Raw genomic sequence first — 17,189 nt, forward strand, 5'->3', positions numbered from 1 at the left:
AAGTCATAATAAATGTCACGGAGGGTCAGATTGATGGCTAGGCATGTGGAGCTGCTCCTAACATTTCCTATATACCTCCTTGGCTTTTGGAAGAGGTCCATCAGAAGAGAAGATAAAGAAGGGAAGCAAAGAATACATAAAAGTATGTATTTTTACATATTCTCAAAGTAAAAAGTGCAAATTATACTTTGAAGACCTACTTAGGAATATAAACTAAAAATTAGGACAGAAAGAGTGGGAAGAGAAGACAGTGCCAGCCTTGGAGCTCCACCCTTCTTCTGAGCCCTCCATCAGTCTTTTACCACTTGTCACATTCTACTTAGAACTGCCAGTTCATTTTTCAAATGCAGGCCTGGAAGTTCCTTCAGAGCAAGGACTGCAGATTCCCGGCTATTGACCTTAGGGTCTTGCTCAGACTGGTAGGCTCTGGGGAGGTGATCAGTAACTGTCTGTGGTTGATTAAAATAACCTTTCCTATCACTTCAAACTGTAACTCCAGCCAGAGATCCATCCTTCAGATATCTGACATCATGGGGTATTTAGTAAGAAAGCTTAATCCCATCCACAATGATCTTCTAAAAATTTAGGACAGGATAGGTCTTCAACATCTTACAACACACTTCGATTGCTTTCAGCAGAGGTCTAACTGTTCTTTGAATCAGTGCTGGCTTTATGTCCAGGTGTAATATATTCTGAAGAGTAACCCAGTAAATCAGACTCAAATCTTGCCCACAATGTACTTCCCAGATTCATACAAAAGGGCAAAGTTTGGTTGGAATTTTCTCAATGATTCTATATCCAGTTGGTGTGAGCAGAGACCTCCAAATGCTATTAAAACTCCTTAGTGATGTGAACCAGATGGAAAATAAAACAAAAGAATTCACAACTCACGTTAGACTGAATTGAATGTCTTTAATTTCACACAATGAATAACATATGAATAGGATTAACTTTTTTTTTTTTAATAGTTAAGTGCTCTATACTGTGCTAACCTGATCTGGTAGCGAAAAAGACTGAGCTTTCTTTTAGAAAAAATGTTTAAAACCCAACATCTAAGACCATGGAGGAGCATGACAGTAAAGCATGCCAGATGTATCTACGCCTCAAATAACAGCAAGTCCATGTTCATTTTAAATGTACAAAAATGCTTTATGAATAAAAACTGTTACAAAAAGAACATTTCAAACAATGTACAATTTTTCTTGCTTCTATATTCAATAAAATACAAATACATTTTTGTTCTAAAATATGTTTACATACAATCAAAGTAGAACATGCAAATTACACTTTAAAAAAGGCTTTTAAAAACCACTTATGAATACAAACTAAAAATTAGCCAGCACGACTTGTAAGACAATCTTGTGCCCCATTTTTTTCTTTTGAAATATATATATACATATTTAACACATCATGTGCATTTATTATTATTTAAGAAATAGATTTTTTAAAAAAGGAAGAAAAAGAAAGACACCAACCGAGGTTGGAACTGCCCTTCTGTGTTGATCAGCGGCAGCTTTTTTCAATTTTCCCCCCCTTTAGTGTTTATTATACCTGGGCAAATGGGCAATAGATATCCAGGAAGTTTCTTCCTTGGTTGATATGTGCTTCAAAGACTGTTCCCCAAGTGACTGAGTCCAACAAGGAAGGAAGACTCATCGGTGGGGTGAACTCTCCAAGAAACAAGAGGCAGGGGGAGCCTTGTATTGTGGAAAGAAACTTTAAAAAACACCAAGAAAATGCTACGGTATATTACAGTTTGCGTTTCTAGGCACTGTGATGACATTATGTGTAAGCTCTGGCATTTGGACCATTGTGATACTATAGGGTAGTCTTGAGAATAATGTCTATATTTATCTACTTTTACATAATGAGAAGGACTGAAAATCCTGTAATGTAACACTTAAATGGCTTTTGAGGCATTTCGGCTTCTGCCACCCCCTCTCTCCATGCTACAGTTGGCATTTAAAGGCTTTGGAAATATATGTATAGACTTTAGACAGTTCCCAGGTAAATCTTCCTAGTGGTAGGGAAAAAATATTCTCCAAAAGCTCATTATCTGAATATTGTTGGGTAATAAGCTGTAGGAGGGGGATTTTCTACTTAAGTCCTAAAACCAAATCCTTTATGATCTGCATGTAGTACATCACCTTATACTATAATTCTGTCACCACTTGCTTATCATATTTATAGACCCAGCAACACGCTGAACACAAATTCTCACTGCCATCAAACATGGAACATGGCCTCCTGCTCCGGAGAGCAGCCAAGTTAACATGCTAATCCTCTGTCAGCCCTTAGTCACCTACTCTGGGCTGTCAGTGGCTGTTGAGTGCTGGTCCTGCCAAGTCACAAACCAGCCCCTGACATGCTCTCCTTTCCACTGACCTGTCTTCCTTGGGTTGTAGCCAGAGTCAGCCCATTAGAGGAAGTCAAACTTCTGTTCCTCTTATTTGAGATAAAGGGTTGAAAAGCAAGTGGCCCTGCAGCCACTTGGGAAGGTGGATCAGAGATCTATCCTCACCCTTGAACAGGCTTTTATATCTCGATTTCATCCTTTGTTCACCCCTAATCCGACTCCCTATATTACAAAGGGGTTCATGCCTGCTTGTTGAAGGCAAGTATTCCAGAAAAGAAAGAAAGAAAGAAAAAAGGTTTCTCTCATTATGAAATATTTCGTGGAGCTGCTTATGGAGTCTTGGCCATCCCAGATGACTTCCTCTTTAAATAAAAATGCAGCCACAGAAGGCAGTGTTAGCTGGCTAAAGACCTCCACAATCCAGGTCAGGAGAGCTAAATTCTCATTCTCGTTCTGCAACCAACCAGATGTGAAGCTAGACTGGCCCAATGTTGAGCCTGGATGGAAGAGGAGAGGCTAAGAGAAATGGGGCACTTAGAAAATAAGAAAACAGTCGTACCAATGAGATGAGTTAGGTTAATGGAAAGCAAAACCAAAAAAAAGTAATATGGTACTGAGAGAAGAGCTGGTAGGGGAGAGAGGAAGCTGTGCAGATGACTGGACTGCCTTTCATCTTCAAACAGCTGTTTAGCATGTCTCGGTTTTGGTCCTCTGCAGTTTTCCAATCTATTCTCAGGGTCACACACGTAGAGGTTTTGCATTTAACTCATACGACAACTGTAGAACTGAAATTATGTATAAGTTACAACTCTGCTGTCTCTCTCCTGTTTAGAAATTCTAATCTATCCTAAAGTTATTTGAAATTTCTCACCTACTAGAGGTTAATGCCAATTAAGCTTTGGGTCCTTCTTTAAGAAGGTTAGAGAGTACCAGCTCATTCTCCTCTGCAGGAAGATTTAGTCTGCTCACAGACTCGGTTGGGGAAACAGGACAACACTGGAAGAAAGAAGGGCAAAAGAAAGAAGGAAATGATTTTCAAAGTCCAACAGGCGAGAACCCTTTTTATGGCTTAATCGGAATGAAAATGGTTGCACTCAGGAGGTGAGTAGGGCTAATTTAAACCTTCCTCTTGGGTGACTTTGGAACCACTCAGACATGGCTTGGGAATGACAAATTGAAAGTGGCTGGTTTGATTTTGCTGTTCAACTTGTGTGAAATGCCAAAGGTCAACCTAGGTCACAAACTGAGTATCTATGATATAAGCTTTAAAGTATAGGAGAATGCATTCCTTTAAACTTACATATTGCTAGGATTAAATGTGACTGACCTAGTTGGCAGCAAATGGTGTGAAGTCCATGGTGACAGTGCTCTGTGGGTATTTTCAACCAACTGGTAGTGCCATGACAGAGCAGTGATGTTTGCAAGCATATCAACTTGGGATTTTAAAATTCACTCCCATAGACATCCCATCCCTATTCTCTTATGTTCCCACCAAAAATCCATCTCTCTCTAAGGATACAATGCTGTGTTCTGAAGTGATATAATACAATTTCCAGCTGGTCCCAGCTTCCTGTAAAGAAACTTAATTTGGAAGTAAACTAGATATTCTAATCCCCATTAGAAAATTTAATTCTGTCTCTCAGTGTCTCTCTTTTTATAATCTACCATGCCAGGTGTTTGACGTCTTGGGAAAGGTAAGGGGAGGAGGGAGGGAGGAAATTGAAAATGTTTATTTGGAATTTCCACATCTGACTTTCAGAAAACATCTACGGCAATGGAATAACTTCGTATTCATTCTGAGTCTTCTTAACATGGTTTGCTTGGGCTGTGGAAATGGATAATAGAGAATGGAATATCTGTCCACGCTAAACCAATGGCTAGAGTACAAATTGGATGAGAAATGTACAGTTGAAATTGACCATTTAAAAGACGATTTGTCACACACAGTTTGCATCCATGCAGACTGATAGATTTATAATTACATTATGTACAAAAATGTTTTAGTTTATTAAGGCAACCACAGTTTGGATACTTTGTCCAAGGTGGCTTGATACAATTGGAGTGGTGATACCCTTTAAACATTTTCATTTTTTTTTTCAGATAAGAACACTTACTCCCATTTGCTTTTAAGAAATAATTATCAAGAGATAATGGACTTCTATTGTTTTTTTTTCTTTTTTTCAACGACCTATGACAGTTATTTGTATGAAAAAAAAAATCACATACCAAGGCATTGCTAGACACTTGTCTTTCTGGTGGGTCTGGGTTTCAGTTTTTGGTGATTTGTCAGTTATTCCATTTGCTGTGGGTTATTAAAATCATTTTATTCTGTCTATTCTCTGCTGATACGTTGTAAGTATAAAAATAACCTGGTTGACACCTGGGTCAACATATCCTCGGCTGCTGTAAATCACTTATTAAAAAGGCTCTATCAATACTGAGTATCTGTTTCACAATGATTGGGATTCAAAGCCAAGTTCCTTGGGACAGCATGCCAAGGTGAACGTTACAACACAGATAAGGTTTACATTATTTAGGTGTGTACCAAGGAAAAGAAGGCAGCAAGTAAGTTAATGAAAAGGTACATGGAAGTACAATGGACAAAAGAAAAGTAGGAACAGAGGATGCTAAGTATCAGCGTATGTGTGATGGAGGAGGCATACAAATAAGTTGGATGTCTAAGGTTGCCTATCACTAAAATTCCACCTTCTGATGACATGAGTCCATCTGAGAAACTGTATCGTTAACGGAAAGATTCAGGTCACCTGAAGATGATGTTGGTGCCCAAAAGCCTAGCCGAGCTTGAAAAACCAAAAGAAATATAAACCAATGAAATGGAAGCGGATTACAACAAAGCCCGTTGAGAAATTTGCAGCTTTTCTCCCCTTGGAATGTTTCCTAATTGAGGGTGTTTCCCTTTCCATTTTTCCTGGCCAGCAAACGCAGTGGAATCAAGGGCACACCTTGGATGCGGGAGATCAGGTGGCTGTCAGAGAGCACCCCAGGCTTTTCTCCTCCTTGATGGGTCTTCTGCTTTGCCCTTAAAGGATCTAGCCATACTGAAGTGCCGCTTGGTTGGGAACTGCTGGGAAGCACAGACAAACTTCTTTTGAAGGCGTCCCCCTGCTTTGCTTTCCCGAGAGCTACTGATGGCTCAACCCCATCATCTGGCCCGATTCTGCCTGCCCAGCTTCTGGAGAGAAGGGCATCAGTGTCCCTGCAGCGGGGGATTCTGCCCCCACCCCGGCTCACTGCACTTCCACTGTGTCAGTTCCCCCAGCCCCAGGTTCAGGCGCCCGGACCCACCCTAGGGAAGGACATCGCTTTCACTCCCTCGGGACTTCCTCTGCCTTTTGGCCTTCACCTCCTCTTCCTGGGGAAGGGGCTGCTGCGGGGGAGGCTGCTGCGGGGGCTGAGCAGGAGGCTGAGGTTTGTGTTTCCTCTTTCCGCCTCCTCGTGGGGTCTTGGGCAGAGGAGGGGGCGGGGGTGGCGGCGGCGGCGGCGGGGGCGGGAGCGGAGGGGGCGGTGGCGGAGGCAGGGGCGGCGCCTCCCGGGCCATGTGGATGACCGCTTCGATGGTGGCCATGATGGTGTCTTGGCTGGCGGCGGGCTCCAAGACAAGCGGGCTCAGGCTCGGCTTCTGACCCCTTTTGCTGGGAAGGTCGATGCATTTTTCCAGCACCGGCATTTGGTCTCTGGAGTCCTCATCGAACTGGGAAGGCTGCTTTCGGGGACGCCCTCTCCTCTTCTTGACGAAGTTGTTGCCTGTCTTTGATTGTCTCTGCAGCCGCTTGGCCTTCAGGATCTTGTTCACGTGGTCCAGGTTCTTCTTGGTGGACAGAATCTTGGTGTAGTTGCACATCTTCCGCACCTCGCACTGGATGGCTTCGATCTCACGCCGCTTGAATCGCTTCTTCAGGGCGCAGCTGGCTGCAGGAGGGCAAAGAGAAGAAATTGATCACAGGATGCAAACTGCCTTAAACCTAGACTTTTCGGTGACAACTGGCATTATATTTGGCTCCGGAGAGTTAATGCCATGGATATGACTCTATTATAGCCTTTATTTTTTATTCATCCCTTTGACATTTGACCTAATTCAATTTAGCATTAGGTTTTACTTTTTCTTTTTGTAGAAGATGCTGAATGAATAAAATGACAAACAGTCCTCAATATCAAGCAATCTGGATCATTCCTGTGTACTCTCCACCCTGGAAAAAGAGATGTCTTGACCTGAACTGGAATACCTAAGTGAATCTGTTTTATTCCTGACCCTCCTCCACCGACAGAAGGGAGTATTCTTTTCTGGAACACTCTATTTGGAATGACATCATCTCTCTAATTTTTTTCCCTCAATGTTCTGACTTGTCAAGTTGCCGGATGATGTCCAGTTGACTAGGTCCTTCTTAACCAGTTCATCCTCCCGGAGCCTCAAGGGAAATATCAGCTAGGTGTTTCTGAATCACTTACACTTCCGCTACCGGGCTATTGTTTGCAAAGAGCTCTTTTCATGTCCTGGTGGCCAGATACGCCTCTATTTTATGAGCCAAACTTCTAGTCTCAGGAAGCCCTGTACTGCCACCACTAAATGGCGTTCAGAACTGCTTCATTGTGAAGTTAAGACACCGTAAAGTGTGAATAGCTTCAAGACATAGCAGGCTTTTTCTCCTATAGATGGTTCTTTCTCCTTATGTTGTTCACCAGCAGGCGCACATGTACATCCATGACACGCACCTGGCACTCGCACATACTCTGCTGCCCCATCTTCACACTGACCCCTCCCTCTGGCCGTTTACAAACTTAAGAAGCGTGTCCTTACTTAGTTCTTTGCTGCTGTGATTTACCCTAAATGCTCAACCCTGAAGAAGCCCACATAGATAATGCTGACTCTATGTTGCAGGCCTAAAAGGAAATCTGTTTCATTATAGCATCTTGGTTTGTTGTATCATCCCCATATTTTTTCAACTACCAGTGGAGAAGCAGAATAAATATCTTAAGGGAAATGAGGAAGAAATGCTCAAAACATGGATACCACTCTCACTTATTTTTGGGCATGCCCACTTTGTTCTTCCCCCGCTCATCCCCACTTCTCTCTCATGCTGTGCCCACCACAGATTTCCAGGAGGGTTTCATTTGAAGTTGTTTACTTCACTGCCTTCATGGAGTGGGAATCTCTGAGTTCCACAGGACAGGTCAAAATGTTACTGCTTTTGGCCAAAGGTCATATAAGACTTACTGAGTAATAAATAACTGTTGAACAATATTTAAAATAAGTTTTAAAGATCAAAATAGAATAAAGCCAGAATGAGCTACAAAAATTTTTGTAGTTTGGGTTGTAAAAGGAAAAGCTGGCCTGTTTGTTAAGTTCTCGATGCAGGGATCAACTTTCATCCATCTCTATGTTCTTTCACAGGGCATAGCGTGGTGCCTTATATATGGAAGGGATTTAAAAGTTGTTTCTGGACTGACGAATCACACTAATGATTGCTGCCTTCTTGTCACACTCTTCTGGAAAAGATTTCTAGTCTGGATTTTTAAAGCAACCATTGCAAATACAGTGACACTAAGAGTTAGCAGGCCTCCATGTCAGAGCCAAGCAATTTACCTTGTCCACACAGTTCATAAGGAAATGAAAACTAGTCAGAAATGCTCCACAGAGCTTTTGGCATCATTCCAAACACAAGTTCCATTTGAGCTTACCCTCTCTTTAGTTCATATCATCCATAGAGGAAGAAAATGCTATGTGATATATAAGTCAGCATGCAGTTACAAAGGAAATAATTTTGGGCAATTAGTTACCAATATTGACTGAGTAAAGCTTGACTTGAAAAATCCAAGAGCTGGAGGTCATTTGGGGCAAATACAACCAATGGATTGTCCCTCTTAGTGTTTTCCTTTTAGCGAGAAATGCCAAAAAACAAACACAAAAAAGGAACCTAGTACATAATCCCATATTGAGTAATTTGTTATATGCTGCATATTTTTTATGAAGCCCTTGCATTGGAAAATGATTATGAAATAGAAATTAATTCTGAGTAGTGTAGTCTTACCAAACAGTACTAAAAATATCATAACCAACTTCTTCCCACCCACCATTCACATTTAATCAATGTTAACTTTTTGCCACATGTACTTTATTTTTTCAAAGAAAGAAAACATAGATTCAGCCAAGTTAGTGCGCCCCTCTCATCTCCATGCTTGTATTTATGTTTTCACTGCAAGTATGTGAAGCCACGTTGGTAAAAATTAAAAGTCTGAAGCGACCCAGTGTTGGTAATGCTGTGAGGAAGTGAACACTTGCACACTGTTGGTGTGAGTGTGAATTGGTATAATCATTTTGGAGAGTGATTAGGAAATAGCTATTAGAGTTGAAGATGGGTGTGCTCAGTGCCCCAATGATACCATGGCCAGGTTGCCTCCTTTACTCATTTGTAACAGGTCGCCAAGGATGTACAACAATATTCCTTGAAGCTCAGTGTATGTTACCGGAGATTGAAAACAATCTAAATGTTAATTAAAAGGATAGTGAATCAACTGCGACACATTCAAAGAATGGAATATTACACATCTGTTAAAAGGAATAAGTATACATAAATATATCAACATGGTTAAAGCTAAAAACAATGTATAAAAAAAGCAAATGACAAAAGTATTTGTAAGCATACCATTTACATAAATTTTAAAACACACAGATCCCTTGAATTTTTATTTCATTTTCAGTCTCTAGGTGTGAAGGTTTAAATTGCCTACATTGCAGGAGATCAACTGTACGCCAAAGACTGGATGGATGAGATTCCAATATCTCTTCTCTCCAAGGCTACCTCATGAGACCGTTGAGTAGTGACGTCTCGTAGAATTTTTTGCAGTGGTGGAAATGTTCTCTATCTGTGCTGTCCCACACAGTAGCCATTAGCCACATGTGGCTACTGAGCACTTGAAATGTGGCTAGTGTGACTGAGAAACTGAATTTTAAATTAAATTAAATTAAAATAGCCACATGTGGCAGTTCAGCTCTAGACCTACCCACTACGAAATGCAGAGGACACACAGAGATTCATTCAGTAAAATACAGATCGTGGGAAGCTCCCAGCAAGCAACCTGGTGCCTTCAACAAATAAGTTGCAAGGAGAGAGAGAAGGGGAGTGGGTCAGTCAATTAAAAGAAACTGCAGAGATAAAAGGACCATACTTGGATGTCCATTTAAACAAACTGTCAAAAGAGATCATATTTCATGAATTCATGGAAATTTGAATATTGTCTGGGCATTTCATGATATTATGCAATTACTGTTAATTTTTGTAAGTGTGATAATGTTTTTTTTTAGTATCTATCTTTTAGAAATACATATTAAAATATTTATAGAAGTAATCGTATGATATCAGCTGGGATTTGTTTCCAAATAATAAGGAAGGGAGGAGGTAAGTGGAAGTATTGATTAAACAAGATTGACCATGAGTAGATATTGTTGAAGCTTAGGGAGGGGTACACAGAAGTTTATCATGCTATTCTGCCTACTTTGGTAAATACTTGACATTTCCATAATGCATGGTTAAAAAAATACAATTGGTAAGTGGCAATAAAACATCTTTCCTAGAATCTTAGGACTGGAGAGTGCTCTGGTTTTTACCCTCTTGGGTTCTATTTCAGCTAAATAATTTTCGAAGGATTAAAAATGTCCTTAGTGAAGAGCATTTGTCATCTTCCTAGAAAACTCCTGGTGGTAGCTACCCTCCTGGCTTAATGGGATGGGAGAATGAATGAGTTCTCTGGGTTTTCTGCTGTGACCAACTGATTAAACATATGTCATGGCCCAGTCTCCATTGATGGCATCAGGTGTTAAGACTTAATATCCCTCTTTCTTTTTTACATTATAATCTCACTGAACATCTGAATTTTATTTTCTCCTGATATGTACTATCCAAACTTCCAGTTCAGGTTCATTATTCCTGTGTGTGAACAGTAGCAGAGTGCAGGATAGTAGGAAGGACTCTGGGCAGGGGGGCAGCTGGAAACTGATTTGAACTAGAATGAAACTCTTAGCCTCTCTGACTCTCTCTTCCTCTATTACATTGGACGGTTAGACTACATGCTCTCAGAGTTCCCTTCTAGATCTAAAGATTGCTGTAATTCTTTCCTATACACATTATCAGTCGCCTTCCCAAATGTGAGGTGGCTTTCTGCATTTATTTAATCTACGAATTTTGAAACCCTAGTGTGGAGGAGAAGACAGCTTTGGACTTGGCAGGGTTTGATATTCACAAATCTTTCTCCTTATTGCCTATGATTTCACTGTCCCTCTAAATGTTTACAGATTTTTTGCTCTTCAAATTGTTTCATTATTAGACAGTAATTTCTGGGCTCTTGCAGCAAGATTGATTCCATGTTTGCTCTCCTTCTTATAACTGTCCTATATCTTGCCTGTTCTTTGTTAGTTTTAAAGAATAATTATGAGTGGCCAATTCAAAATGCGAATTCATTTCTTTGTAACTCTGCAATGCAAATCATCTTCTAGACCTTTCTCTGTATTTAAAATTGCCATGCAAATAGTTGACTTGGTTTGGGTCCAGATCTAGATTTTCCCTCTCTTCGCTCCCATTATCAGAGGATTGGCTCATCAGCATTCTGTTGATTTTGCCATGTCTCTTCTGATAATCAAAGACTAGACTTAGCATTGCTTTTGCACACTGACTTTATAGCTGTAGTATAGGCACTGTGAGCAAGTAAGGACTAACAAATCTAGTTACATAGAAGGTTCCCAAGAAATAGTGGTTAATGGCTTGGAGACTGTACTTTGCCCATGTGCAAAACATATCCTACTTTTACAAGAAAGTTTTGGGTGGGTTGGAGATGGAGGCAAATTTATCTCTAGACTCATTAGAATTTTTCTTGCTCTTTGAATAGCCCTATGAGAAGGTAAGGAAATGAAATTTTGGGGGTTGCTGAACTGCCTGGAGTTGAGTTGCCTTCCAGGGTGGACAGGGCTGGAACACTATCTGCCTCAATCAACGCATAGAGCTGCAGTGTGAATTGCTTTGTATGCTGATGCATGTTAGAAGATTCTTCGAAGGCAAAGGCCATGTCTTTTCTCTGTACCCCCAGGGTCCCCGGCATAGGTTCATTCACACAGCAGTACATGGTCTGGTATGTAGTACATGGTCAGCAAATAGAGGCTCAAAGGGATTCAGTTGTTTGACATTGTCCCATGTAAATCATGCATTTTCTTTTGGTACTCTGTACTTAACTCAGTAATGATCTCTTGTTTTTCTAACACTACTTTTAATTTTTTAATAGGAAGTATGAAGCAACCTGCCTTGGCAGGCAAACTTTCTTCTTTCATCCTTAGAATTTAAATTAACCTTCAATAGTCCTGGCCTTAAAAGCTCTTTTGAAAAAGATGGCAACTTGCCCCTGCCAGTGAGGCCTCTGCAAGGCAGGGCACATCAGAGTTGCTCCTGGTCATCAGCACAATTGCTACAGTGCTGCTTTACAATTTGAAAGCCGTAATTTAGAATTAAGAGTTAGCAGATGTGGGGGATGTGTCACGATATAAAGGTGCTTCCATTCTGATCCTTAAGTCATCTTAATACAGTTTGAGGTTTCTTTGAAAATGCGACTAGCTTGTTTGAAGCACCGTAACTGCTTGAGTATTAAACAAGAGCTTCCTCTTAGGGGTTTATTGTGAAAGAGCATTCTCTCTCAGCTGCAATGCCTTAGGGGACCCTAGTCTTCGTTTTGCTCCTAGTTCACATTTTCCCTGGGACAAGTGGAGGTACGAGGTGAGGTGGACATTCTGGCTGACGGAGAGGTGAAGCAGCGGGGTGCGCGCGCATGTGTGTTCACATGTGTGAGCTTGGAATTGGCAAAGACACCACACAGTAAGTGCCCTAGTTGTCACCCCGAGATCTTTTGGGAGGTATTATTGGTGTTAGGGATTTAGGAACTTGCCTTGCACTCTCCTGCCTCTGCAACCCTGCCCACACTACTCTCCTCCTCTCCACCTTCCCAAATCTGATTCCATTTTAAATCAGCATCTTCCCAAGTGGGGAGCACATTCCCCAAGGAGGAAGCAAGACTATCTACTGAGCTGTAAGAAAAACATATTAATATTTTTTATTTATCGTATTTATATTTTATCTAAAAATTACTTAGTTAAAGATTTTAATGCTTAATATATGGAATGACAGTGGTGCCCTTACTTGGGCTGTAAATGAGATGATGTGTCACCTGTCACAGTTGGGTATGAAGTTCCTGGAGAAAGAAGGAGAGGCCACACTTTCAAGGGGTTGACAGGACATCTCATCAGTTTGTTACTTTGAGGGAGTTGTCCTGGCTTACACTCTTCTTTTTTGTGAGGAAGATTGGCCCTGAGCTAACATCTGTTCACGGTCTTCCTCTTTTCCTTGAGGAAGATTGTCGCTGAGCTAACACCTGTGGGAATGTTCCTCTGTTTTGTGTGGGATGCTGCCACGGTGTGGCTTGATCAGCTGTGCTAGGTCTGTGTCCAGGATCTAAACTGCAAACCCTAGGCCACTGAAGCAGAGCGTGCGAATGTAACCGCCATGCCACGGGGCTGGCCCCCTGTCCTACACGCAACACTACAGCAGGTCAGCCTGCATGGCTCATTGTAGAAAATTAAGATCTTTAAAAAGAAAAAAAATTCAAAATACTTTATAATGAAATCAGAAACATCCATGAAATATGCCACATGCCACAGAGTTTTATTGGTTGTCTTGCAGCAAGTGTATGAAAGAGGTGCCATTTTCAAACACGAATTTGGTCATTTTCTTGTACAAAAAGACAAGGGTTCTAAATGTTCTCAACTTTTGTGTGCTGTCAGTAATGTTACCTAGTAGTTGTTAAAAAAACGAACAAAAACTTAATGTCCCTTTAGGGAAAATGGGAAAGAAAGTAGTTGCTTTTAGAAAGAATCTCCTACTAGGGATAGAGCATTTTTGAAGATGGATGGAAAATGTTTCCATTAGCAATTTTGTTGCTCAAAATGATATATTATAACCTATAAAATCCCTTAAGTCTGCAAATTAAAAAATCTTGTAAACAGAGTTAACTTCCAAATGAAGAGTTTCAGAGATTTGGACTCACTACAAAATGCATTGCCTTTTGCTTTGCAAGACCATCTGATTGTTAATAAGGAAGTTGGTTAGCCAAATTTCAACAAAAGCCTTTGCTTAATTGATGGATGGATTGAAAAAAAATAATATTATGATTTATGCAAAATTATGTGCTTTCTCCTTTTGGATCTCTGTTTATGTGAAATATCCTTTTAACCTATAACATCTGCTAACAGGTATTGAAACAAACTGAATTCAGAATCAGACCTTCAAATTGCTTTATCGTAAGTGTTAAAAAAACTCAAGATTTTCAAAAAGAAGAATGAAAACTCAATCACTTGGCTCTCCCAAAAACATTAAAAATAGTATAAAATATTGAAGACAGTAAATATATTTTTGTTTCATTAATAAAGAAAAATTAAATGAAATTTAAAATTATTTTAACAATATTATTTATTTCAGATTTATCTCAACTTTTTGAATTTATATTTTAAAAGATGAGTGCATATATTCTGAACATGCATTTCCTTGGGGTTATGGTTCAAAAATATGTTACTGATATTACCGCATGATCAACAGATTTAGAGAGCACTGTTTTAAAGTTTTCCTTTCTTTTTCTAAACTCCTGAAGAGTTTGTTTTCTTAATATTTAATCTTAGAAGATCTCAACCTTCTGTGAGTGCACGGCTAGGAAGTAGTAAAGCTTCTGGAAGATGGATGGTTCGTCTTTGCACTCCTCGTAACAAAGAGCACAGTATCTTTTAATAGTAGATGCTTGATTAGTATTTCCTGCTGGGTTGTTTCAGATTGTAAGCTTCTAGAGACTGAAACCTGGATATCATTCATCTTTTTACCCCCTAAACACGTTTAATTGAATTGCATGCGATTTCATGGTAGTCAGAAGAGTGTTCTGTCTATGGAGAGCTTCCAGAATGGGATTTGATGCTGACCTTCTTTATCTGGTTAGGTAGTCCTGAGGCCCGGTCCCTAGGTTTTTCAGGCCTCTTCACTTCTCTGACCATGGGGAAATAATGCCAGTCAGAGCATGAGCTGAGTTTTGGAAAACCCCTTTGTGGCTTTCAACAGATAAAGGCAACAGTAACTTGTCTCCAGTGGGAGACTGAGCAGAGTAAGAACAGTGCTAGGTTGCTAAGGGAGCCTCTAACGGAGGTATCCAGGACTTTGGCAGGCCTGAGAAAGCTGGGTGAAGAGAGAAAGCTCAGAGATCAGAGAACTAGCAACAGAGGCGATGGCAGCTGTCTATAAGGTGCACTGCGCAAATTCATTAGTAGAAATTGCCCAGGATAGATCCACAGAAGAGTCTTTTAAATCTGGGAGTTTTTCTGGGGATGATGCTTGTAGGGTCAGAGTGGCTTCCTAGACTTTTGGCAAGTGGTGTATTCGGAGTGCTGGCACTGGTAAACTGAAGAATATGAGGGCCATTTAGCTCTACTCTGTTTCAGTCAACTTTGGCTTTTGTATGTTGCATGTGGCTCAAGCCCCAGCAGACTGACTAGACAACGTGAGAGGCTGGATGGAAATGTAGTTAATGCCAAAAAGTTTGACGCTACATCTGTTGAGTCTCACAGCATGCCAGGTGGCCAAAAGGCGGGGGTGGTCGCACCCTCTCAAAGGGCTCTTTATACTTCTTTTTTCTTTCCTCTCAAACATGGCATAGCTGTATCCTTAACCATAAATACCATCCCTTATATAATCCTCCAACTATTGTAGATGCATGTTCACACTTGATTGTGAAAGATTTTTTTCCCCTCTCTTAAATTTTGGAAAAAGAAAAGAAAAACAGGCAAGGACAAAGAATAATGTAACAACCATGATCTTATGAAAATTTTTACATTTTTAATATTTAGGCTCCAATGAAATCAACCCTTGTTGACCATAGTAGAACTTCAAGAATTACATCAAATGGTTAAGTATCCATGTTTTGTTTTCTTCCTGGTCTTAATTGCATTTGTTTACTTAAATACTGAGGCTTGTTGTTTACAATCTGATAGAAAACATATTGACTAGGACATGAGAAGAATGGGGTTCGAGTCTCAAGTTTTCAGCCCTCAGTTGTGGGTCTCCAGACAAATCTCCTAATTTCTTAGCAAGACCCTTACTTCTGGATAAATATGATTCTGTAAAAATAGTCATACACCTCCAAGTCTTCTCAGTTCTAGGAAAGACATCCTCAATTCCTTCATCTGTGTTTCATGAAAGATGAATTCTAGACTATATTCCATTTTGATCACCCTCCTCCTGGAGATTTTTATCACCTGCCAAATCTCATCTTAAATTTTGGTGTCCAGAATTGAACTGATTTTCCAGGTATGAAGTGATTGACTAGTGCAGAAAAACTGAGTTGATTAATTTCCGTGGTCAAGGCACTATCCTTCTATTAGTAAGGGCAACTTAAAAAAAAAAAAGAAAAACTCTGTATTTCTTTTTTTTTGAGCAACATCACACTGTTGGCTCACATTAAATGGAAGCTCAATTAACTCCCTTAAACGTTTTCACATAAACTGCCACCAAACCTGGCCATTGCTGTGTCGAGTCGGTTTTTGAGCTTAAGTACAAGCCTTCTATTTAAATCTGCAAAGTTTAATTTTATTGGTTTTAGTCCAGTGTTCCAGTCTGTTGTGAAAGTTTTGAATCTTAATTTTCTTTTCTCAAAGAGTGCCCAGATTTGTAGGCACTTCAGAGGGTTTGAATACCCTCAAAGTTGTAGACTGTCCCTTTAACTCCTTCTGAACATCATTCGTGGGACTCAGATGCATGAGTGCTGTTTTTCTATTAAAGTTTTTCAGGAAAAAAAATGTCAATGTACACAACAAAGTATCCCTGTACTTTTCATGGAAAGAATAAGCAATTTATAGCCATTGCTTTAGACGTTCACATATTTTTGTGCCGGTCTGGTTTGTCGATGATGGATGGATCACGAAAACAATAAGTTTGCATAGCCTACAGGTGTGTGCCCAACTCTATTATTTCTGTCAGAGAGGGTATTGCACCTGCAGTTGGATTGGGGGAAAACAAAAATTAAGTTTTTCCTTTATCCAGAAGCAATTCTCCTGCCACTGTGAGAAAAAAAAAGACAAAAACAAAACAAAACAATACTAGGTGTGATTCCAGTGCTTTCCAATTTCTGCTACAATTCAGTTTAATTAAGTCCTCTTCCTAAAAGTCATCGAGGACTCTCATTTCAGTATTAATCTGGTTCCTTCTACGTTGCTTGTATCTCTCTGAGAGCGCTTCACATAGTCTGTCCTGTATTGAGATTATGGGATTAATTTACATTTATCTCTCCTCTTAAATTGTGTTTTCTTAAGGGACAACGACCCTGTCTTAGCCATTCTCATTCATTCTTGGAACAAGTATCGATGGAGCCCACTTTGTGCCAGGCACTCTGCTAGGTCCTCAATTCCATGCCCCTCCTCCTAGTGACCAGCACAGAGCTCAGCTGGCTGACTTGAATTGAAATCAATCTACATGACTTGATCTAAACCAACACTTTACCATCTATTTTGTAAAGTCTGCGTGTGAAATATGAAGGAATTTATTGAAAGGGATCCAAATCACTGTAAATTAAATTAGAGCCTCACCTATATCAGCCGTTCCCTCTTCTTCTCAGAGCATCACTAACTTTTGGAAGTATCTAAGCTATGACCAAAACCACTGAAGTACTGTGAAATATAGACTGATTTCCAAACCATGGGAGAAGTGGAGCTTCAATGACCAAAACAAATTTGGAACTTAGTAAGTGCCAT

At 40.1% G+C, this 17,189-nt stretch overlaps 1 protein-coding gene across 2 annotated transcripts in view; it reads right to left on the minus strand.

Annotated features, from left to right (window-relative positions):
- Nucleotides 1–892: 892 nt before the first annotated feature.
- The window catches only part of SETBP1 (SET binding protein 1), a 362,058-nt gene continuing 345,761 nt past the window's right edge, over nucleotides 893–17,189 (minus strand). For both annotated transcript variants that reach the window (XM_070513131.1, XM_044774659.2), the window contains exon 6: nucleotides 893–6,286. In XM_070513131.1, coding sequence (XP_070369232.1) covers nucleotides 5,664–6,286 — 623 coding nt within the window. In that variant the 3' untranslated portion in view covers nucleotides 893–5,663. The remainder of the gene's footprint in view (nucleotides 6,287–17,189) is intronic.

The sequence above is a fragment of the Equus asinus genome, chromosome 7, assembly GCF_041296235.1.
Source record: "Equus asinus isolate D_3611 breed Donkey chromosome 7, EquAss-T2T_v2, whole genome shotgun sequence".
Classification (NCBI taxonomy): Eukaryota; Metazoa; Chordata; class Mammalia; order Perissodactyla; family Equidae; genus Equus; species Equus asinus.